This window comes from Phasianus colchicus, chromosome 3 (genome assembly GCF_987193195.1).
Source record: "Phasianus colchicus chromosome 3, bPhaCol1.hap1.1, whole genome shotgun sequence".
Classification (NCBI taxonomy): domain Eukaryota; kingdom Metazoa; phylum Chordata; class Aves; order Galliformes; family Phasianidae; genus Phasianus; species Phasianus colchicus.
This window is the reverse complement of record NC_143438.1, coordinates 3,043,937-3,069,006: the sequence shown is the minus strand read 5'-3', so window position 1 is coordinate 3,069,006 and position 25,070 is coordinate 3,043,937. Positions and strand designations below refer to the sequence as shown.

The 25,070-nt window shown below is 36.5% G+C and overlaps 1 protein-coding gene across 4 annotated transcripts; it reads right to left on the bottom strand.

Annotated features, from left to right (window-relative positions):
* Window positions 1-378: 378 nt before the first annotated feature.
* BRD9 (bromodomain containing 9) lies at window positions 379-25,068 on the bottom strand. 4 transcript variants are annotated; one of them, XM_031608298.2, is made up of 17 exons: window positions 24,901-25,068; window positions 23,818-24,038; window positions 22,917-23,049; window positions 22,389-22,449; window positions 21,336-21,480; window positions 18,405-18,515; window positions 17,455-17,630; window positions 15,157-15,289; window positions 13,267-13,342; window positions 10,988-11,083; window positions 10,061-10,193; window positions 9,150-9,261; window positions 7,540-7,578; window positions 7,060-7,131; window positions 5,722-5,824; window positions 4,087-4,254; window positions 379-2,436 (listed from the first exon to the last, which is right to left on the bottom strand). In XM_031608298.2, exons 1-17 carry the CDS (start codon window positions 24,971-24,973, stop codon window positions 2,336-2,338), a joined length of 1,953 nt encoding a protein of 650 aa, XP_031464158.1. In that variant the 5' UTR covers window positions 24,974-25,068; the 3' UTR covers window positions 379-2,335. The 4 variants fall into 4 exon arrangements, with proteins under 4 accessions (XP_031464158.1, XP_031464159.1, XP_031464160.1 ...); XM_031608299.2 differs by having other exon boundaries at window positions 380-2,436; window positions 17,455-17,570; XM_031608300.2 differs by having other exon boundaries at window positions 380-2,436; window positions 17,455-17,567.
* Window positions 25,069-25,070: the final 2 nt, after the last annotated feature.

The following is a 25,070-nucleotide window of genomic DNA, read 5'->3' as shown; positions in this document are numbered from 1 at the left end:
ATACCTGAAGGAAGGGTGCAAAGAAGACAGAACCAGGCTCCTCTCAGTGGTGCCCAGTGCCAGGAGAAGAGACAATGGGCACAAATGTAAACATAGAATGTTTCACCTAAACATCAAGAAACACTCTACTGTGAGGATGATCCAGCATTGGCACAGGTAGCCTTAAACAGTTGTAGAGATCTCCAAAAGGTTTCTGGATGCAGTCCTAGGAAAGTGCCTTTAGGGTTGAAGAAGGGGGTGAGACCAGAGGACCTCCAGAGCTCCTTTGCAATCTCAGCCATTCTGTGATGCAACTTAAGAATTTTTTCCCAATACAGCATGTAACAAGAGAATTAAAAAATAATAATAATTAAAAATACTTCTCTTACATATAGATATAGAAATACTAGCAATACCATAACCTCTGATTAAAAATATTCAGTAATTGAGAGGCTGAAGAGGAAGCCTCTCACTTCATGATCTGTACCTTAACTGTTTTGTTTATTTTTTAAATATTCTTCTCAGAGGTTATGGCTGATCAAGCATTAATTTATAAAGTGGTATTAAAATATGAAAATGTGATAGGAACAATCCATTTGTAAAGTGTGGTCCTCTTGGCTTCAAAAGATGCTATTAGGTGAATTTACATTCTCATTTCTTGCTGTAACATTTTTTCATTAAACAATCCTGAAATCCAATTCTTCAAGTATTACAGGAATTGTCTAGGATTTCTTCAGGAAGGGTGTTGTGGGTGAAGGGAATCCTAAAGGTAAATAGCAAAACATTTACCTCACTAACCTGAACATCCACTACCACTTAAAACCTAACATTTGCACTTCATTTGACCTTCCACAAATTTAATGTAAGTTGTTTTCTACTAAATTTCCAGTCAGAAGTAAAGAAAAACGATTAAAATCCCTCCTTCACAGAATTACACATTTGTGTTTTGAAATAAGTTTACTATATCCACAAAAACCAATCAGCCTCCCTATTAACTCCTTTGATGAGTATATTTGGTCTTTGCTCTGACCTCTACCAATTCTTCTGCATATTTTAGTCTTTGTGATTCTGACTTTTCTAGTCCAATGTGAAGAGCTTACAGACATTCTGATTTTTAACAGAAAAAAAGCCCTCTTAGCCACTCAGTTCTGTTTCCAGAACTTTGGCCTCAGGATGAACTGTGAAAACAAGATCTTCATCTGAAAGAAGGCTTACTTAGGCAAGACAGATAAATCAGGTGAGTATCTCATAAAAATTTTAGTGTTACCTGTTCACTACTAAAGGAAGACACCATAAAAGATGTACTGGCACAGTATGAGAAGGGTTTGCAGCAGAATTCCGTTCTGAGAAAACAAGAGATGTCAGAATTTTATAAGCAAGAATGTTCATAAAATAATTGGCAAAGACAGATAGAGAGTAAAGACTGTATAGGCAAGACTGTACAGGCAATGTGGATGAGAGCTCTGCTTCCTGATCCTCGCTCTTTATTTTTACAAATTTACAAAATATGGTAAATTTATAACATGTCCAGCTTGCATATACCTGTGGTACACCCCCCCAAGAATACTGAATTCCAAAGATTTTACCTTAGAATTACCAAAAAGCAAGCTGCATGCAGAATTCTTGTCATCCAAGTAAATATAAATACTGAATTTAGAAGTATCAGTACTGTAATCTCTTTCAAAACACAAGGGCTCATAGAAAACATCCACCTCTTTTAGATCCAGGGCAGAATTAGCGTGGTAAGCATTTTAAAGCAACTACAAGTACTGTTATTCTCATATTAAATATTCTCTAGGGTGATGAAAGATTTACAAAGAGAGGGAAACACAAACCATTTGTACAGATTAGAGGGTAGAAGATAGAAAGTAAAAAAAACGACCCCAGTTCTTTCAGTTCATTCAGTTCTGTCACTGGGGAAGTAAGATATTCCTCCTTGAGGATGTCCATGTTAAGACCAAAAGAGAAATTGGTACATAATTCTACAGGAAATGTTTCAAGATTGCTGCCATGATGGTGGAACAATGAACTTGATGAACATGATGGTGGAACTTCAGTTTTTACAGAACAGAAATCCTCTAACACAGCACTTACTGTTCTTCAGTCAAGATTCATACACCAGTAGACAAGACACACTCCAACATACAAAGCAAAAGCAGACTTAGGCACATTGCTAACATCATGATGCACTAGAGTACCCTTCCATTTTGGGGGTTGGCTTTTTTGAACGGTATATTATACAACATTATACTGGAATCCTCATACAAAGTAGGACAAACTGAGGCTTCTGCCATGTACAAAAAATTTATATAATAACAATACAATTAAAATACAAAATATATATATAAACTTTGAATTAGTTAGTAGTAGCATTTGAGGTTTCTGGGGACTGAAGAAATTCATAGGGATCATGAACTATGTCTTGCTGTTCTCCAACACTCAGATGAGAAGGGCTTCCTGAAGAAAATAGGAAAAAAAAAATATCAAAACCTTCATAAGTACAGAAAAAGTGTGTGTGTGTGCGCGCATACAGAGACATTTAAATGAAATTTAAATAGGGAGAGTCTGAAAAAGAGAGCACAAGATTTATAGGAATATACATCCTTTTTGAAAAAGCAATTATTATTATTACTTTGAGTTGAAGAATTACACAAGATGTAACTTAAGAATGTATGAGGTGTTGTTGGGATAATATTAAAAGTGACACCAAATTGTTTTGTTACCCCACTATCCCATCACTAAATTATACAGCTGAAAATAGGTTATTGTGGAATCGTATCTGTGACTTGCTACATGTAAGTACATTGAAATTATATTTTTATTTTTATTATGTAGTATCAAAATACATAGTATATTCCTTAGTATTTCCCAAGAGCATAAAAATGCAAGAGCCAGTCAGTATCTATTTACTTCATGTACTGAGTTTATATAGCAAGATTTTGTTATTAGAGGGCACTGCAATCCTTGAGAAGAGATCAGGAGCTGCCCCTGTGTTGGACACAGCTAGTTCCACCTAGCTCCACAACAGACCAGCTGCTTGCCAGTACCAAAGCTGAGCCAATGAGCAATGCCACTGGTACCCTTGTGGTGACATTTATGAAACGGTAAAAAAAAGAAATGCCTTGACAAGCTGCAGGAGTAAGGAGTGAGAAAAATGCCAACAAAAGCCATGCAGACATCAATCAGTGTCAGTGAGGAAAGAGGGGGAGGTGATGTTCAAGGCACTGGAGCAGAGATTTCCCTTGCAACCTAAAGAGAAGGTGAATCAGGTAGTCATCTCCTGCTGGCCATGAAGGATGCAACACTGCAGCAGGAGGACATGCACTGAAGGAAGCCACAGGCTGTGCTCACAGAAGAACAGCCCCTGGTAGGAACTGTGGCCCCATGGAAAGGAGTCTAGCCTGGAACAAGTTTTCTGGCATGAACTTTGGCCCATGAAGGACTGCACCCCATGGAAAGAATCCACGCTGGCACAGTTTGTGGAAGATTGTATTTCACGAGAGGGACTTCACACTATAGTAGGGGAAGACAGTAAGGAGAAAGCAATGGCAGAAAAGAAGCATTATGGTCTGGCCACAATCCCCATTCCTCATCCCTCTAGACCACTCATTAGGGTGGAAGAACTGAGTGAAACAGAGCCTGGAAAGAAGATGAGGAAGGGTTATTTCTCACTATTCTACTCATTTTTAATAAAAATGGCAATAAATTAAATTAACCTTAAATTCAAGTGTGCTTTGCCCACTACGGTAATTAGTGAATCATCTCTGTCCTTATCTTGACCAATTAATTTTTCTTCCACTGTATTTTCTCCCTGTTTTGCTTAGGATGAGGAGTGAGAGAAGGGCTTAGCAGGTACCTGGCAACCAGAGTTAACTCATCACCCTTCACAATTACTTCAATGGTGCTTAATCTAAATCTAAAATAAGCAACTGTAACTAGTGTCTTAGCTGCTTTTGCCATACATGCTTCAAAATTAAAATCCTGCAGTTTGAACACTATTGTATCAGAGTAGTTTCTTGCAAAAGATTTATGTAAATTGAAAGTTTTAAACTGAAGTTTAAAATTAGAGCTGAAATACTGCAACTTCTGTGACGCAGTTAACCTTACCAAGATGATGCTGATCTCTTTCAGAAGTATTGGAGAGGGAACTCAAATTAGATGATGGTCGGGATCCCACTCTGTCAGCTTGAGCCTCATGAAGGTCCTGCAGAAGCTTAGCTGTTTCATCCAGATGTAAATGGTTATCATCATGATCAAGCTCCTTCTTCACTTTTCCTGAAGTCCACAAGTTAACAACAAAATCCATCATCAGTACATGCAGACTGATTCATGAATTACTGTCACTTCAAATAAATTTTAAAATAAATATTTACTTTCTATTGGAGTAAAGACCTGAAACTTGCACTTTCCTTTGCACTTCTAAAAGGTATCGGATGCAGATCTGTTTTCAGTTTCAAGAAATACATGTTGACATGCATTTGGAGATATGAGAGGACAAAGGACATATCCCTGGGAAATGGAATTGACTCCTAGTATTTAAACAGAGCTTAATTTGTCCCTGTGATCTGTAGATCTCCAGACAAGAAATAACAGATCTAGTTTGCAGCAAAGGTAATGATGCCAGTAGAAGGATAACTTAAGTATCTAACCTAAAATACAGTTAAAATTCAGGGAGGTGAGGAAATCCCCATGCAGAAGGTTTGTAAGAACAGTCTCCATGCATACAATGTCTTCATGTGAAGACATAAATAAATACAGCATTTCCCTTCTCTTTGGGCTGTCTTCAGTACGGATGTTGCCTAACTTTCCAAGAATTATGGGAAATAGAATGTGCAATAATCACTCTCCAGAAACTAGAATTTATTTATAGGAAAACAACAACAGCAGTTTTCAGTGAAGCAAGAAATTCATAGCCAGACTGACACTGCTAAACATCAATAAAACAGGTATTTCTTCATCTTTTTACTGAACTACAGTGATAATCAGAGCTTAAAAATGCTTCTTTATGGGATAAACCTGTAGCTTTTTTTAATCTTTCAATCACCTTGCTTATGTTTTTTAATAGGTAGCGTGACATCTTTCACGTACTGAAAAAGCATCTTAAACTGTAATTTTTATTACATTCTTGAAGACATTTGATCAGATCAACATTCCTGATTCTGCTGGCTGCTATTTGCTGTAGTATTTAAAAAAGGATGCCTAGTCTATATGTTTGTTTGACACAACATCCCAGTACATTATACAGTCACCTTAATTGAAGATGAAATCTTTCCAATATCTGATATTTCTTCTGTTGTTTTTTTTTTGTTTGTTTGTTTGTTTGTTTTGGGACATTCAAGTGGTGATATCATTGAGCTTCATATTTTTTATTACCTGGTTTCCAAGTTACTTCAAAAGATATCATCCAAAACAGTAACTTTTCTTAGCTAAAGCTTCATAGTGCTTTTTAATATTTAGGCTAATACGAACAAAAAACACAAGCAAAGCTATCAAAATTGTAAGATACAAATACTTTGGTTTATTCATTACAACAGGAATAATTACCTTATCTAGAAAATGATGTCCCAAAGATAAAATAAACCAAGCCTTCTTTATCTTGTATCAGACTCTAAGACTTCTAGATAAATCAGTTGTGGATTTGCTAATACTTTTTTTAGCACTTTTACTTCTTTGCAAATGCAGGTGTTATCTTGCCTAAATGGTACAACTAAACCATAATGGTTTAAATATTTAATTACTTACCTAATGAACTTAACATCGAAATATCAAGAGATACATCTGAATATGATTTCATAGACAGAAAGTCCAATTCAGAAGCGTTACTGTCTCCAGCAGATTCTCCAACCTAAATAAAAATTCAAGAAACAAAGACTAACAACAGTGGCAAGCTGCAACAGGAGTATAAACTAAATACATGAATCCATATTCTCAAGGCGTGTGCACCACCAGTCCCTAAGACTGGAACTTCCATAACCATACTGGTCAACATTTAGCTTACAGGCAGCTTAAAAACGCTTCCATGACAGGCCCTGTTATACAAAAGGCCAGAAGTCCATCAAGGGACATGCACAGTAGTCTAAATATCTTCCATCTCAACATCTGGGACTGTTAAAACCAGTATGATTAAATCCTCCGGGACTGAATTTCTTGCCAAATTCATCCCTGTTGCATGAAAGAACCTTGGGACAAGTGTTTGTGAGGGAGTAACTGGTAACAACTACCAGAATCCCTTTTCCTTCAATATATCACTAGATATAGTGAAAATTTTATGTAACTACTAAAATCTGTGAGATGTGCCTTCCTGTTCTAAACAGTATCAGCTGCTTTATACTTTCGGATAATGAAATGCAGCTTGCAATTAATTTCAACTGCAATACTTCCATATAATAGCAAGAAGACTTAAGTAAAAAACTCATTCAGCCCCAAAATATGTTTCATCAGAATTCTGCAAAGCTGCCCGTTCGAGCAGGAGGAATATGCAACCTGGTATTTCTTTTCTATGTTTCTAGAAAATAACTTAGCAGTTTAAATAACCTAACTTAGTCATCTTCTAGAGAAATATAAACTCTTTATAGTTTCTCCTCAGCATAACCTGTATAATTTTATGTGAACTGTCATGGAATACAGAGCGTACCTTCTGTTATCACATAATTTGCAAGATAAAATAGTACCATTTAAAAGACAGATTAGCTAATTAGTAACTATAAAAGCCTGAGATAAACATTATTTTCCCCTACATTCCAACAGACATTTGCAATGGATCAAAAACTGCTACTGATTTTTTTTTTCCACTTTTACAGCAAGTTGAACTCCAAGTACTCATCATAAGCAGACCAACTATCAGTTTCCTAAGCTTTTGAGTTAGTCCATATGTACTGAATTAAACAAGAGAATACAGAATAATAGGACTAAAAGACACTAACTAAAATAAACAGAGTGCTTAAGAATCCCTTCTAAGTACTTATAAAGAAACTTCCCCTAGATACTGATTTTTTAACACTGTTTTAGAAAGATGCACATCCTTGCACTGAAGCAAAACTGAACGTATTCAACACTCCCATTTTCTACAAACCATTTTACCATAATCTGTTTGGAAGAATCAGGACAGGTGTTACGTAGCTTGTGTTCTTCTTTTATGAGAACTGGTAGAACCTATAAATAAAATAAAATAAATATCATATTTTAGATCTTAGCATTTCACAGCTTAGTGACTGGTTTACTGTGATCAGATCTCAAGCCACCACAGAACACTATTCTGTTTTGTGACATTCGCACAGATCCTTTAAAAACAAAATAATAAATGAAGACTAGACTTTCTTTAATGGATGATCATATATATACACTCAAACAACTAAGAACTTGCAAGGATTTTAACAGCTTTTTTTTTTTTAAATCAAAATATTAAAAAAGTTGATAAATTGAATGTATATTATACAGAACAGATGCACATGAAATAAAATTATGGATCGGAATGTGGAAAGCTGAGAAAATATCATGTTCTTAACTATAAAGACCAACACACTTTTTCCAGTTAAAAAACAGAGTATCAGTGTAACTTACTTTAACTTCATCCAGTGGTTTTACTGGGATGTTTCGTCTCTGAAGAGAAAGAAGAGTAATAATTACTTCTAGTCAACATATTAGAGAAGTCCCTCTTTCATACAATTTCCAGTATATTCAAGCTCCTCACACAAAATGATGCTAGAGACAGTAAACTTTCAAGCATCTGCAATTAAAATTCAGCTGTTACTGCTTTGAAATATCTTAGTCATTACTTCACTGACTTTTGATTCCAGATCACTCAAGGTTGTACAGATATTCATTCTTACTCATATGAAGCAGCACAAAACACTGAAGCATAAAACACCAAAGCACACCACTACTGAAATACATCCAATTGTACAAAATCTGTATATATATATATATATGCATATCACAACCGAACAGCATTCCAAAGTATGAAGAGGCACAGATCATTTGAAAGAATAAATTCTCTGCTAAGAAATTCTCATTTGAACCAATATTCATATATCTAGGTGTTACAAAAGGAACTGTAAAGTATGTGTTTTATTTTTAAGCTATTTTTAAGTTATATGCATTGTATACACACGTTTCTACTTGTAGAACAATATCTAGAAGATTGTTTTAGAACACTTTGTTTTGAATACTCTCATTTTTTTCCTACTAATGAGGTTTCATATGCAAAACTTCTTCCAGTACGGACTTACAAAACAACAAACAAAAAAAAATCCTCTATTTTTCATTCTGTTGTCTCCTTTTCCCCAGGCATCACCCACCCTACCCTATTGCTAATGCTACAAAGGTTTAGCATAATCTAATTTCCAGAACATCAGGAAGTCTGAGAATCCGTCACCTCAACCCTCCATGGTCCCTCCATACTTTCCCTTCTTTTACAGTCATTCAGAGCCTGAACATTTTAAGCAACAGGCAATTATTCTACATTAAGAGAGGTATTAAGAGTGAAAATAACATGAAACAAAATTTTTGTGATTTTGTCTTAGCAATGCAAATGTGCCCACTACTATTACACACCCACCTGATACTTCAGAAAATCTCTTTTCCAGTCTTAGGAGCGATCTCTCAGGTGGAGAGCTTTCATTAACAAGCTACAAGCTTTTCCCTCATACACACTATACAAATTTAAATGTTACCATTCGTAGGCAATATGTGTCAGTTACAGCATTATTCTCCAACATTATTTCAATATTTTAAGTATTAAACCTTCTTCCACAAGGAGTGTATTCTGCATTTAAACAAATGAAAACAAGTCCTTACATCAAGCTTTGCAGTGCAACTCTGAAGCAGAAACTTAAGTCATTACATCAAGAGACAGGCTGCCCACACAGCCTCATCTTGTTCGTTTCCCTCCACTCAGCTGCACACCTCAACCTCTTTCTTTCTCCAGTGAGGTTCACCATCTAACTGCAGAATTGACTGAGCTGGGGCAACGACAGAGGAAGATTACTTCACTGCTGATTAATTCTGTTGGTTGTTGGTTGTAACTTGGTTCATCATGCTGTTGTATGAACAGCTAAGCATGCACAGCTTAAACTGACACTACAAAACAATGCCTCTCAGCCAATATTAAAAAACCAGACGGGTCTATCTGTGTATTCATTAACCTGTGACATTTCTGTGCATCAACACACCTGCTTCAGCTGATAAACAGTTTTGGAATGGTCTCCACTTGTGATCTGGTCCAGAAGATCATCTACTATTTTCTTGCTGTAATGTCCAGCATCCTTCACAAATTCTTGTAAGCTGGCAGAAATGGGAGATAAGCATTACAGAAAACGTTTATGTTCATAAAAGGTATTTCAATTTATAATATGGTCTTCTCCACCTATGCTGTACTACTTTTTCCTCATTCCTTCACTTTTCCATCCTTCTTTAGAGAAGAAATTAAAGCTTTCAAGATGTGGGTGTTTTTTTTTATTCCCATTTTTTTATTCCCATTATTCCCATTATCAATGACAGCTCAAGAGAAGATTTACCAGTAGTTTTGAAAAACAAGACTGAATATTTATTTCCTTCTATTAAACAAAAAATAGCCACAAAACCAAAAAAGAGTTAAGAAAACAAAAAAGCCTGATTAATTCTTTCACTCCAAAACCAACAATTCAATGCAAAGTGATATTTTCCTTTTCAGGAAGCTACGACTGCTTTGAAACACCTTAAAAAACAAAAAAAATTTATCACTTGTATCCAAGCCCACCTATAGCTAGGGTTTAAAGCAAACTGCTAAATCATTAGCAATGTACAAATTCCTGTAGTCAAAATATTTATTAACAATCTTGCAACAAACTTGTAACAGAAATGCAAATTTAAAATAAAAAAAAAAAAAAACCCACTGCCCCCTCCCCAAAAAAACCCAACCGAAACGAAAAAAGTAGGATGAAAGGTAGCCAGCTTCATGTTTTATTAATTTGGTAAAGTTTAGAGATTTAAGTGAGGGTAGGGGTGGAAATTTTTGTGGCTTCCAGCTAGAGTTTAGCTAATTTTAGTGAAAAATGACACAAAAGAGACGATGTAAGTCAATAAAAAATGCTGAAGCATTTACCTTAAGGCACATTGTATCCCAGTTTCATCACCATATGCTGAGTATAGGAGTTCCACTTCTTCTGATTTCAAATCATGAAAAATAGAGTTGTTTTGCAAGGAAAGGGCTGTACTAGCACTTGTAAGAAAGGTTACTAGACAGGTAGAAAAGACAGACAAGTAATTAACAGAAGTATAAATGATTGGCTGGAAAGCAAGTAAGATTTCTTTTTTTGTGAAGCACTGTTTATTTCTCAAACAGAAACCAAGAGCAATATCTCAAGGACACTTCTGGACTCCAGAATCAGTAACAGCTTTAACAATTTTACACATATATATAACAAGAAAATAAATAATTAATTTAATAAGCTCTGCCCAGCCTCCCAAATTTTTCCCAAATTTTCTATTCCTTGTGCTTGTGGAAAACAGGTAGAGAGTGAAAATAAAAGCTTTTCTTCAACAACAGAAGTCCAAATTTAATCAGGAGATTTTAAAAATGCTTTCACAGTTTATGTGACATTACAGTGGAAAAACAGTGGGTTAGAAACTAGTAAAGGTGGCAGCACTATGAAAAAAAGTGAACATTCTAACTAGAAAGGCACTCTTGTGAAATTCTTGTCATAGGATAAACAAAGCAAACAACAAAAAAGGTTTTTCTCCAATCAAAGCACTGCTGGTCCAGGAAAAAAAAAGAAGTCTCCACTGAAAATGGGCTACCTTTATTAAAAAGCTTTACTGTGGCAAATGAATCAATAAATATCTCCTGATGTTTATTTAGACAAATAAGTCAATTTAATCACAACTGCATTCTGCTATAAATTCAATAATTACACATTCTACAAATGACTAAGTGAACTTTTATTCTGAGACAAGTGTAATCCCAAATGATTTTGTATCTGGAAATTGTTCAAATGCTAACCATGACCTTAAAATATGATTTGGCATTTACCTTTGTTTCTTCGTTCATCTTTAAAGCCCAGTGTAGTGAAGCCAGGTAAAAATTTGCTTGACAGTGAACTCAGATCAACTGGATGAGTCTCTTCCTCTAATAAATTGATTAAAAATAAGATAATTATTTTTTTAAGTCTCATGTTTACGAACTACTTATGCACTTTTAGAGTCACAGTCACTACAAAAGCTGAAAGTCTTTTAAGCTGTATAGTTCTATTAAGGATAGGTAGATAAATCTAGGTTCCCCATTTTAATTTTCAGTACATGCTGTAAAAATGTTTCCAGCTTTAAGCGCTAAGTTACTTTACTTCTAAGGCATTTGGCATCACCTGAGATTCTTTTACTAGCTAATTCATAAACATTCAACATCCAGATATTACAAAAACAAGAAAAGCAATTTCTTGCACTGACTAAGCAGTAGCTTGTGTGTAGAAATCCAAACCATATGAAGAACATTTTTAAGACAGCACTATGGCTGCAGAAATATTTCTTCCTTCTGAATCTGATTCTGAAGAATGGGCCCATGAAAACCTAATGAGGTTCAACAAGGCCAAGTGCTGGATGATGCACTTGGGTCAGGGCAATCCCAGGTATTTCTACAGACTGGGGGAAGATCTCCTTGAGAGCAGCCCTGCGGAGAAGGACTTGGGGGTCCTGGTGGACGAGAAGCTGGACATGAGCCAGCAGTGTGCGCTTGCAGCCCGGAAGGCCAACTGTGTGCTGGGCTGCATGAAAAAAGGGGTGGCCAGCAGGGAGAGGGAGGTGATTGTCCCCCTCTGCTCGGCTCTTGTGAGGCCCCATCTGCAGCACTGCGTCCAGGCCTGGGGCCCCCAGCACAGGAAGGACGTGGAGCTCTTGGAGCGGGTCCAGAGGAGGGCACTGAGATGGTCAGAGGGCTGGAGCAGCTCTCCTGTGAGGAAAGGCTGAGGGATCTGGGCTTGTTCAGCTTGGAGAAGAGAAGGCTGCGGGGAGACCTCATTGTGGCCTTCCAGTGCTTGAAGGGAGCATATAAACAGGATGGAGAACGGCTGTTTATGAGGTTGGATTGTGATAGGACAAGGGGGAATGGTTTTAAACTGAGACAGGGGAGGTTTAGGTTGGATATGAGGAGGAAGTTTTTCAGCCAGAGGGTGGTGAGGCACTGGAACAGGTTGCCCAAGGAGGCTGTGGATGCCCCATCCCTGCAGGCATTCAAGGCCAGGCTGGATGTGGCTCTGGGCAGCCTGGGCTGTTGGTGACCCTGCACATAGCAGGGGGGTTGGAACTAGATCATTGTAGTCCTTTTCAACCCAGGCCATTCTATGATTCTATGATCAGTTCTGAGAATTGCTTAGTTAAAATGGTTCAAATCATTTGGAGTGTTTTTAATATTGAAAGAAAATGGAAAAAAAACATATTAAAAAAACAAGTATGCATTTAGGACATTTCCAGTTATATTAAATTTCATTGATTATGTTAACAAATCCAGCAGCTGTGCTCAATTACTGAAAAACAAAAAAGGAAATTTATCTGTAGAACCTTAGTATGGAAAAAAAACATCTCTACAACGAAATTTCATACTGTAGTATGTAGGACTAGCTGTAAATCTAGTATAATTACTATTAACAATACAAACAATAAAGAAGAAAGTCTGGAGAAGTGAAACATGGAAAGTAGTACTGTTACTGACAATTCATACTGGAGGTTTGTTCTGCTCCCATTACCACCACTGTCTAAATTTTCAGTGGCATGAAATCACATTTATCTAATTTGTTCAAAAATAGGTAAGTACATGATGGCAGCCACAATGCTCAGTTTCATTCCAGAACAGTTTACTCCAAGATGAAAAAGAATTTAGACAGTCGGGGGATACACAGGCTTGCACCTCCCAATAATTAAAAAATAAAAATTAAAAAAAATCAACAAAAACATGACAAGCCAAAAGGGCTCATGCACTCATCAATGCAGTAATAGCTATGCTGTGAATAAATTCCAATCTCAAAATGAACAGAGAAGGAAGTACTAAATCAATAGGACATATGGCAGCACAAAGACTATGCCATTCTAATAATTACAAGCTTTCTAGACTTAGGTATTTTGAGTTCAAACCTGGAGACTGAAAACTTGGGAGATAGATTCCTCTAGTATTTCCATAACAAGCTACTGGGGAAAAACTGTTGTGGAAACACAAATTAACTGAAAAAACAAAACAACTCATTTATCCTACACAGGATGTGCACATACACTTAAGACTTTACATCAACACTCAATATTAGAAAGGTTTGCTTAAAGATTTACCTTCTGCTTCTGGATCAGATGAGTTTACTACACTGAACAATAAAGTTCCATCTCCATTTTTTTTCAGATAACCAATCTGTAAATAAAATCACAAAGACATGCAAGTAATCATTCAAAGAGTCTAACCTCAAAGGAGATGTCTGCTTACACAGAAGATTTTAAAAAGTGTTTTTAGCTGTATTCAGATCCTGAACACCAGTATGAATTCCCTTTTAAATATGGAGAATTTTTAGGAATAACTACTTATCACCTTTTAGCAAATATACTGCTCATTCATGCATCTCATCCACAACTTTCTGCATTTAGAAGTACTGCTGTGCACGTGCTATCAAATTCTTAACAAACAAGTGCCATGCCAGACCTACTGGAACACACATGTGATAACACACTTAAGTGTTAAGTACTTAACTGGGGTCTACAGTGGGCTGTCAAGCTGATTAACAGCCCAGACATGAGGAACAGAGTATCTAAACTCTTCCTTGAATACCACTGAGTCGCCCTCTTCAGAAGTGACTGCATCCTGAAAGGCTTTTCCAGTACAGCTAGCAAGTAGCAGATTGGTATTGCTGTAAATGGTTTGTAAAAGAAGTCTTACTTTATAGGTTTCCAAATGATGTTTGCTCTTAGCAAGTCTTCTTCCTAGCTTCAGAAATATACTGAAGAAGCTAAACCTTCTACTGTGAGGCTTTTCTTCTTAATCTAGCTGACCTAGAAGTGATCATAATTGAGTGCCATAGTTCCAAGAAATAGGCACTTGAGTTTGAAAACATTACTACCACTTCAATGCAGATGTTTCTTCTGCAACAGAAGTTAAAAGATTAGGTGAAAAATGTAGGATGTTGTAATATCCTGAACCTTTTTTAAATTGAAGCAGTCACTACAGAATGTGAAATAATGAGATATGAGGCCACTGTGTAATGGCAGTAATAAAGACTCCATAGGATGCAAGGGAAACAGAGTAACATGTCTATCACAACATAGACTTGTAGGGAAAGTCTGCAGCACTGATTCCAAACCCTAGCATAAAATAACAAAAGAAACCATTAGTGCTAGGAAAATCACAGCTCACATACAGATCATGCTGAGAAAAACATACTGAGAACCATGGAGCTTTTCCAATGAGCACTCAGAACAAAAATCAAATGTCTGGAACAGTATCAGCATCATGTTCAAGGTGATTAAACCTGTGGTCAGCACTGTCCAAAATTCCTGTTATCGTTTCTACTACTTACTGAAGGCTGTCGTATTTTGTACTTACACAAGAATATGCTGTAACAGACAGCTACTACTGCTAGGTACAAAAATAAAAGAGAGATTCTGGACTTCTCACTGAAAATACTAGGTTCACACTTCAGAATTTCTTATCTCTTTTAGGGAGCCAAAATCCTAATGACAGTTTAATCTATGCCAAAGTTTGCTCTTTTTATGGTTGCAACAACAGAATTATCGAATTGTTTGACTTGGAATCCTTAAAGGTCATCCAGTCCAACTCCCTTGCAAGAAACTGATATCTGCAGCTAGATCAGGCTGCACAGAGCCTGATCCAGCCTGACCTTGAACGTTTCCATGATACAGCATCCACATCCACATCTCTGGGCAAACTGTTCCAGTTCCTCTTCACTCCTATTACATAAAAAAATTTCTTCCTACTAGCCAATCTATTTAAAAATTCCCTTTTTAATTTGAAACCATTTTCCCTTGTCCTATATGAGAGTGTCATGTTACTTTAATCATTTTCAGTGCTAAGAGTTGCAACTAAGGAAGCCAGGTCAAAGACTGAAGATGATTCAGTGTTTTCTGCAAGTGAATTTTTAAAGATGTTTAAAACACGAGACAACTTGAGATCCATTAGACATAACATGGAATTGTGAACTTTGTCATGAAGCAGACCTTGCTGTTGGGTAGATATCGATTGATCCTATCCCGAGCTTCATCTGCTGCATGTTCCACTAGTGCCAGGACATGTTCTTCAGCAGTGCTATCTGTCAGGCTGCATGCATTTCCTTCAGGTTCAAATATGCAACTGAAGAAAGAAAAGAGTAGTAGTTGTAGAAATTAAAAGACAAAACGCAAAGCTGAATTCTGAGCTTGCTAAACAGAACAGTCCCAACTGCCCTCCCAGTGTCTGTCCAATTCAGCATTTCAGTGGAATTACAATTACACTATGAAAATGAAGTTTTGTAGCAGAAGAACCAGCCAACTCTTGAACTTCAACATTTAGTTGTTTCTGTACTTCAATGAAAATAAAAGGAGTACTTCAAAGCATAAATTGGAAATAGATTTTTTATATCATTACAAGGTGAACGATGTATACATCTCCCACATGTGTGAACACGTCATTATTCCAAATAAAAAGATGCAGAAAAAATAGATGATGAGGAAATGGAGAATCTGTATTTCTGCGTGGGGGGAAAACCAATCAAGAAAAAAAAAAAACAACAATGCTTTTGGTGAGAGTCATCATTAAATATAAAAGAAATACTTCATAGATCAGAATCTATCAGAGCATTACATACACTAAGGTTACATTAGACACCAGGGACCAACCATTTCAGGTACTACTCCTCATACCAGACCCATTTCCCTCTCCTGAGGTATCTTTTCCATTTCTTAGCTAAGAATTTTCCTCTGTACAGAGATTCAGACTGACTATGCAAAAAAGCTTTGCTGTTAAAGACAGTTAAAACATAACACATTTTTCTCATGATCCTGTGCTAGGTTTGTTTCATTCATTCCTATTCTTCAGAAAAGGTTGTGAAGAGCAGCAAAATTTGCTACATCAGAGGCTTTCTCTACTGTACACATAACAGACAAGAATTTTGAGTGAAAGTTTCAAAGAAGACTTCTGTTCTAAGATGATCAAGCAGAGGTCTGAACTACTTTAACACTTTCCAGAATGATGGCTTTCAGCTCTCTGTTTTTAACAAGCAGTTATGAAAGCAATCTACCCACAGCTCTTGTTGTACATCAAAAGACTATCACATGGATGCCAAAATACAGTTGGTTTAAAGGTCAAGTTTATCAGAAAAGAAACAGTTCTGGGTATTGAAATCACAAACATTTAAGAGAACAAGAAAGTAAATTTACAGCATAATTGATCCCAAGGAAAATGGATAGCAGGATAGTTAAGAATAGCTGACAATTCTACTTGACTGCATATTAATGTTGATGTTGAAGACAAAGCAGTACTGTGTTCTTTGGTAGTCTCAATTTCTTGATCTGTTCGCTCTCTCTGGAAGTTGTTTACTTTGAAAACAAGTACACAGAAGGTGGCAAAGTAGAAATAGACCTCTGTAATGCAGTTTACTTAAAAATTAATCAGAAAATAAATACGTATTATACAAACAGAATCATAAACTAATCAGAAAGAATCTGCATAAAGTCCCCTTTACAGAAAGGTACTTAATTCCTACACAATACCTATTGGACAATTATTGAAGAAAAATTTGTTTGTTATACAGCAGCAGGTATATTTCTGTATAGAGGTACCAGAATAGCTCCACACCCAAAAGATTACTCCGTTTAGAATTATTTTTGAAGATAAGTGTTGCTGTCTCCTACTGCTACAAAACAACTACACATACCTGTTCTTCCTTCAGATAGAAACAGGATTATGATTTTTTTTTCCACTAAACCTGTGGCTGTTCAGAACCATGAAACTTGTTTTTAACAAAAACAAACAAAAAAGAGAGCATGAACTAGAGGTAAGATTGCTCTTCCCACCCCCCAACTTCAGATATGTAAGTAGATCTCAAATATTTCAAATATGTAATTAGCAATGATTTGTTACTGTTTTGTTTTTTTTTTTTTAATAGAATTTGTCAATTGAATTTCAGACATCAAAGCAATGGAACTCAGCGATTTTCCTTCAAACTTATCACAGGTTTAAAGTAAAAAAAAAAATAAAAAAAATAAAAGTTCCTTCAAAATATTAAAGATTTGTGGCTAGGATAAACATCTCTAACTACCAAAAGAAGGAACTACTTATATTTTCAGCAAATATAAAGAAATGATAAAACATTTACATATATATATACATTAAATGCAATGTATCATTTAAAAGAACATGCAATCATTCCATGAGGAAATGTGGAATCCCTTCCCCAGGAAGTTTTCTCAATTATTTGCTCTTGACTAACATTACAAAAACTTCAACAGCCTAGAAAGCACACCAATGAAAACCTTTACCTAATAACTTCTTTATTTTGCTTTTTGGATTTCTTGGTAGTCTCTACTTGTACAGGCATAACTTCAGGGACAGGCTCCTCAACCACTGTGTCTTCATCACCCAAAAGAGCTGCCTGCTGAGAAAAATCCATGTCCTGCATAAACGACATGCTGCGCTTCAAAGCTAACAGCCGTTCCTAGAATCAGAAAGGACAGAGCGGCAGGGACTTAACCTTTCCCTCATAGCCAAGATGCTATGATAATGGGATGGGATGGGAATGGCCATGGCCTTATTTTGTTCTTTATGCCTCATTTTCAATGGCGATGCAACATGATTTGTCATGGTAGCATGGCATCAGAATTTCTGCAGACCAACTATCAAGAAAGAGAAACAAACAAACAATGCATATGCAAAGACAACAACCCATTTCATAGAAGACTTACCATGCACAACAGCAACACAAGCACATGCACACACAAAGCAGCTCAGAAAATAACTCAAATTTTACAGATCAAGAACTGTATTTGAATAAAAATTTAGCTTTGTATACATGCATTCATGAAACCTCTGAAACCACCCCTATACCCACCACATTTGAAAATGTTAAGTTTCCTTGTTTATGCAAAATTATAACTTAAATGAGATTTTTGTATTCAAAGTTAAAGCCAGAAGCAACATTTTATAGTTGGGTTTTTGGCACTTAGATCCCAGTTGCTTCCACTGAAGCCAGTAGAATAAGTTCCCACAGACTTCAGTGGTGCAGATGAGGTTGAAAAATAAAGGTGTGTTTATAACACGAATGCTATCGAGCCCCTAAATAGAATAATATGAATAGATACAGCTATAAGAAATGGCAGATAGATGAAATAACATTTCACATTGTTATTAATTAGATTCGTTTTAAATATGATCGAAAAAAAGAATCCCCAAAACAAAAGTGTTTCTGCTTTGTTTTTAAAAGGTCTCTTACTTTGCTCATCATCTTAAAGCCTGTGTGCAGTATCTTCTTGGCTAGCTTGTAGTAAACAGTATCTGGTCTGTTGTATGTCATTGCATTATCACACATGAGTTTAAAATCTGCCTGTAAAATACAAAACAAAAAAGCCTGTTCAAATACCAAAGTCCTTTACTCCACAACTTGCACATAGCACACTACCAAGGCAGCTCTGTGTTCTTCTTAGTGTATAAACAAGTTTAACCTAAGTGCCAAACGTAATGTTTCCTTCTTTCTCATACACACCAAACAAACAGATGTAAAAATCAGTAACAGCACTGAGGGACCAAGTAAAGATTTTCATGTTTTTCCTTCCTCATAAATCAGAATAGGTTAGAGAAATGCAATAGCAAAAAGATAAAGTATCTTGTACATAATTTTATTTGTAGGAATTTGTAGTAATCTTCAGTCACTTAAACTGCAACAACAACAAAAGCCTTCAAAAACTTAAGAAACAACTTTACAAATGCTCAATGCATGCAACAAGAGAACAAAACAGCCGTTTTGTCCTCTCCTATCACATCCAATATCAGGCAATTTTTAACTGATGCAACCTGCTAAAATAAGCTTTAACACATTCTACTGCAAGCTGAACCAAAAACATTGATTGCAGATCATGAGAGGTTTTTCATTGTTTGTTTTTTTTCCTCCCCTAGGGAAGACTTCATTTTAGCCAAATATTATTGGTCCATTAAGTAAAGAATAGAAAGCATTATTAGAAGCTCTATGAAACACTGAGCTAAAAAGACATTATCACAGTCTTCTGAAAATTTAAAAAGTTGCCAAATCAATAACCAAGGATCATGCAGTAGCACTTCACAAATTGAACACTAACAAATTAGACTGGTGCATGGTATAAGGATGTATTTTTCGCTCAATAACTTTTCAGTATTGAAATAAATAATGACTGTTCAATTAAGCTTTAGTTTTTCTGTAGACAAATACAATACAGTCTGTACAGGAGTCTAGTATATTTGATGATGATTTTGTTCTGTAGTAAAGATCCAACAGAATGGTATGCTTTTTGGAGTTAACCCACCATGTTTACAGAACAGATTTTCTGAGACAAAGATTTCTGAACGTAGATTCAGATTACAGCTTGACATGAGATTTCTCCTGAATTCTTCCTCTGACACCAAACATGAACACATAAAAACAAAAAATTCTGCCCTACTGCATTCCTGATCAGATTACGGGGAAAAAAAATAGTTTTTATTTCTTGTTTCCCTGCAGTGATGCCAGAGCAGTGCTCTCCTGACAATTTACTAGTCATCAGCTCCATGCTAGCTAAGTAGATAAAGAGCTATAAATGCTAGTCTATGACTTCCTGTGACATTTAGGTTGTCTGCCTTCGCTTACGGAGCCCATGACAAAAACAGGAATTGGGAAGGTGGCACAAGGGAGCAAAAAATTAGATAAGAAGCAAACAAGGAAGACCGGGGAGCAATGCATCTAGTGATGGTCTTTGATGTAGTGCAGAAAATAACAAGTTGTTTGTCCAACTTTGGTATTCCTGCAACAATTTCTCCCCTACTAAATACAGCATATGGTTCATAGTCTTCCCTTTGAGGGATGTACTGGCTTCTGACTAGCCCCAGCTGGTTGTAGCAGGTTTATCAGAAAGACAACCATAGGAGCACTCCTTTTTAGAGGTCAAAACCTAAGAACATTTCTGTATTATTTAACAATTACAAAAACATGAGCATATACTCACATCTAGAAAGGAAGTCCTACCTCTGTCACTGGACAAAGAGGTTGGACACTGGACAGCGATAGATTTCTAGCAAACATTTATCACTCTTCAAAGAGTGCCAGCAGAAAACAAATCCTTCAGAGAAAAAGAATCTGTTAGTCTGAACAATGCAGTAATTTTCATTTTTTAAGGTTGCTCTCCTACTGGCATTATCAATGTAACCATAAGTGTATGTAAATACAGCCAGGGAGCTCCTGTTCAAACATGCTTTTTAAAATCACTGAGAAAGACAAGCCGACAGGATTTCAAAACACCAGATGGCACAGCTGGCTGATTGCAGTGATAATATGTATCCTTATTTCCTATGAAAGTCTCCATTTAAAACAAACAAACAAAAAAATCCCAATTCACACATAACAAAACAGACTAACATTTGTCAGAGCCCCTGTACGAAATCTAAGCTGCTCTTTGCTCACCTTGCTGGAATTTTCTACAGGAGAAAAAACAACCCTGAAAAGCAAGCCAATGTCCTCTGTGAAGACTCTTGTTACATCATTTCTACAGCTGAAAACAGTGAAAGTTAAAGACTGCTCATAGAACTTCATGAATAGGTTAAATAAAATTTCTTTCCTTCCAGGAGCTGACAATACTAAGAAAAAAAAAAGGGAAACAAAACAAAATTAAAAAAACTTAAAGCACTGCCTGCCTGTAGAATGCCAATGCATTCAACAAGGTATTACTGCAGTGTCAACAGCCAATGTAGCTAAGGCAAGTTGCCAATAACCTTGCTAACTAAGTTTCTGCCAAAACACCATCTGAAATGGCAGTTATATGGAAAACAGGGTAAGTCAAGATGTTATTGTAATGCACTAAATAAAATGTCCCATTATCTCCAATTTTCATGCAGATATATTTAAATTGCCATTTAATCAATCTAATCAAGTCTAGATAGAAAAAATAAATCTAAGTTTCTTGAAATAACTTAAACCCTAAATATAAGTAAGAATATTGTGTCTAGCAGCATAAATTCCACAGATCTTTACAGCATGTTATTCATTTCCACAGTAATTTGTAGTGAATTTTGTAGAACAGGCAATTGAGCTCTGAACGAGCATGTATTAAAATAATTAAGGTAAGAAAGACTTCTGAAGTCAAAACGAATCTGAGGTTTGTTACTGAAGTGTTCTGAAGTAACTAAATCTCTAACAATTCACCTTGAATTCAGTGACTGATTTGTATTCGTTTGCTGCAATTTTTTCCTTCATAGTTCCAAAATCCATGGGGTGCTTTATTATCATGGAATATCCTGGAGCGATGGCATCCGTGACTGGAAAAGCAAAAAACCCATGAGGATCTTTCCTAGAAATAAAATTTAAAAAGAAAGAAAGAAAGAAAGAATTAAAATTTAAATCAGCAAACAAGATGATCGTTGTTTCTATACCACACTAACAGAATAAAGCAAGTAATGCCTTATTTAAAATGAAAAAAAAAATTCTAAACAAAAACAGTTTCACAAAACAGTGAAGTATTTGAAAAGCTCCCTGCTACAGAACAGAGTTTGATTATGCACATGCAGACTTCTTTGAAAAAGATGAAATTAGCTCCTGATTTACTTAATTATTTCTCATATGCTATCCGTATCTCCATTTACACTCCAAATGGATGTTTGGCTTCAGTAAGCAATAATTTCTTCAAATCTTCTTGTTCATGAAATCTTCTAGAAGTAACTGCAATCTTTTCTATTTTAGATCTAGTTCTGAATTCAACTTCTTGTATTTATTTAAAAAAAAAAAAAAAAAAAAAAAGCAAAATCAAGGATGTTGGTAATTCTATTCAAAAAATATGAGTTACAGAGTTAACATAAGGAAAAACCAAACAATTTCATCACATCAGAATATTATCAAGCAAGTGGGTATAAACTTTCTTTGGCATCTGACAGAAAATGCAAAGCACAATTCCATGACTTCAATCTTTATTAAAATCCACATTTTTTTATTCTTTAAATTCAGTTATTAGTGCTTTATAAATCTCTAACTGCAATATAGTCTACCCCCAAAACATGCCTTGCTTACCCCCAGGCTAGAATGGCACGGCTGGGAATAATATTCATCAACTAACCTTTAATGAGGTCTGATGTAGTTGAAAAGTTACCCAATATATTAAAGCCAGTCTCTGCATGATTTTAAAACAGAAAGCTGGAATAAGAAGTTGTAATCTAACATGTGTGTTAGACACAATCAACACAGCTGTGGGTAAGACATTAATACCTTTGAAGCTGACGAAGGAAGTGTTCTAGCAACCGCTGGATTGGTGTGCTCTCATTTTCAGCTGCAGTTTGAGATGGAAACACAGACAAATCAAAGGAACAAATATATCTAAACATATCTATTTTAAGTATACAATAACTATTTATCTTACTTAATAAGCTTTAAACTCATTTTTGAAAGATAGTTTTAGTAAAATTTAACTTCATATCTACTAATAGGTTAAATACATCTATTAGTAAAATAAAACTAAGGTGTTATCCACTTTTACAGAAAAGAAAAGTGATATTTAGCTACTCAAATTGCAACACTGGGATGCCCCCATTCTGGTAATGTTTTCATTTGTGCAGTTTTAATGGTTTCTTTGCTATAATACCCATGGAATTAGTATTCCTGAAACACAGCCTATTTTTTCCAATCAAAAAGAAGACAAGATCAACAGATAGATGCAGACCCACTGGGAAGACAGGTATGGATTAACAATCCACTTAATATACAGATTAAGCAGATACAAGTTCTCACAACAGTCACCTGGCTGAGTTCTGCACGCTCTGACAGGACGATCTGGAGGAGGTTCAACCTCCACTTTTTTCCCAGGATCAAAGTCATCAGTTTCTCCTTCAGTGTCACACTGCTCTTTTTCCCTTTTCCTCTTTTTCTCTTCCTACAACAGCAAAAAGATAGATTTTAGAACATACTTGGAATGCACAATCCTAGGTACAGAGAAATAAGAGCCATTTTTTATTTGGCATACTCAAGGTACATCTGATCCATAATATGGTTTAAACAATACTGTGACTGACATTGTCTCTTTTTCCAATTTTTTCTGATTAAACATAAAGGCAAAACATAAACAGCATAAAAATACTACTGTTCTCTCATTAATCACTGAGCTTCCACCTAAAGGTATGCTGAACTCATCTAAAACCAGATTATAAAAAAAAAAAGCTGTTTTAGACATTGAAACTGTTATGTTTAATTAACAACTTATTATATCTCAGGGACCAAAGTTCATTCTAGATTTGAAAGGAAATACCTTTCATTCAAAGGATAGCAGAGCATATTTCTGACACAGGTGAAACACAAAACATTAGATTTAAGAACAGAAGTATTTATACCAATACACAAAACAAATGGAAAGGAAAAATATCAGTTAAAAGGGAACAAGCATTTACATTATTCAACAAATCAACACAGAAATCACTTCTAAGCAGCAGAAATGCACCAACCAGGATGGGCATTTTCTACAGTTCTGAAGTGCTGCCTCCAAACAATGGTCTTCCTACTTAAATATTGATTAAAAAAAAACTGGTGGAGGGAAGAACTGAGGGGATCCTTTAGACTGTACCAGACCTGTACACATTTATCTGATCTCAGGTAAGTGAACGTGTTTGAATGACGGTATGTCTAAATTCTAAAAATCACAGCTTACTTTTCTCTTTCTTCTTTCTTCATCATCAAGGTGCTTTTCTTTCTCCTTCTCAGACTTCTTTTTCTTTTTTTTCTTCTTTTCTTTGTGCCGCTCTCGCTCATGATCTGATCTGTCATCGTAATAACTAGAATCGTGTCCTGATCCAGAAAGTTCAGTTACTTCACTTCCTCCAACTTTAAGAACCAGCTTCAAAGGTTTTTCCAAAGGCTTGTCTACATAATCTAAGTTTAAAAAAAAAAAAAAGTCAAAAGATGCTGATGAAAGTGATAGCGTGCTATCAATGAAGCACATAGGTGATGCTAGTTCTAGAAATGCTATTGATAAGAATCTGATACAGCTTGAAAGCGTACGCGATGTGCTTGGAGATGAAAGCAACAGCTAAGAATCACAAATCCAAACTAAGCAGCAGCTGTTCCACGTGCCACAGAATGAAAAATGTCACAGATGCAGACACAGTTCTTGCATCCCACCATAAACCAGAATGTCAGTGCCAGTAAAAAACAAACAAACAAACAAACAAACAAAAAAACAACCAGCCAATCTGCTTCTGACCTCAGAGCAGTCAAAACCTAATCAAAAACAAAAATCAAAACCTCCCACTGTTGGAAAATCCACACGTAAACAAAGCAAACCGAATCCTTACAGTGAAAACCGATAGTCACGGTAGTTATTTCACTGGAATTTTCTCCTGTTTGGAGATTGCTGGAAGATTTTCTTGCGCTTGCTAAACGACAAAGCCTCCAGCACGTGTTTTCTCACGGCTGCTCACCTCGAGCGGCACGAAAACCCCGCATACACCTGAACAACGCTCCCCAAGCACAGGCAGGGAGGAGCTCGCTCTCGGCAGCCCCGCGCTCTCCCGCCCCGCCTCACGCTCAGGCAGCTCCCCACCTCCATCCCGCCTTTTCCCTCGTCCCCACCGCCCGCCCCGAAAACGGGAGCCCAGGACAGATCGCTCGCAGCATCTTCACCCACGTAAACGAGGGTTTCTCCCTTCGTGCGCCGCAGAGGGCTCGCAGGCTCTGCCGGCAGCCACAAGGGACGAAGACGGGCGCGGCTCCCGCTGCCGCCCCGCGTCCTTACCGCTGTAGGCGGTGGTAGAAGCCGACCGCCACTCCGCCTTGTCCGCTTTATGCTTTTTGTGTTTCTTCCCCATCGCAAAGCCGAGCCCGAAGGCTACAACCTCCCCTCCCCCGCCGGAAACGCTCCTTCCCCGAGGAGGAAGATCCAGGTCAGAGGACGCGAGGCGGGGC

Bases quoted from the DNA above. Each gene is read 5' to 3' on its own strand.
- BRD9 (XM_031608298.2), bottom strand. From the start codon at position 24,973: ATGGGGAAGAAACACAAAAAGCATAAAGCGGACAAGGCGGAGTGGCGG. The intron at 22,450-22,916 runs GTGACTGTTGTG...CTCAAACTGCAG, and splicing joins AGCGTGCAGAACTCAGCCAG to CTGAAAATGAGAGCACACCA. The intron at 7,132-7,539 runs GTAAGTTACACT...TTTTATTTATAG, and splicing joins AACCACTGGATGAAGTTAAA to GTTCTACCAGTTCTCATAAA.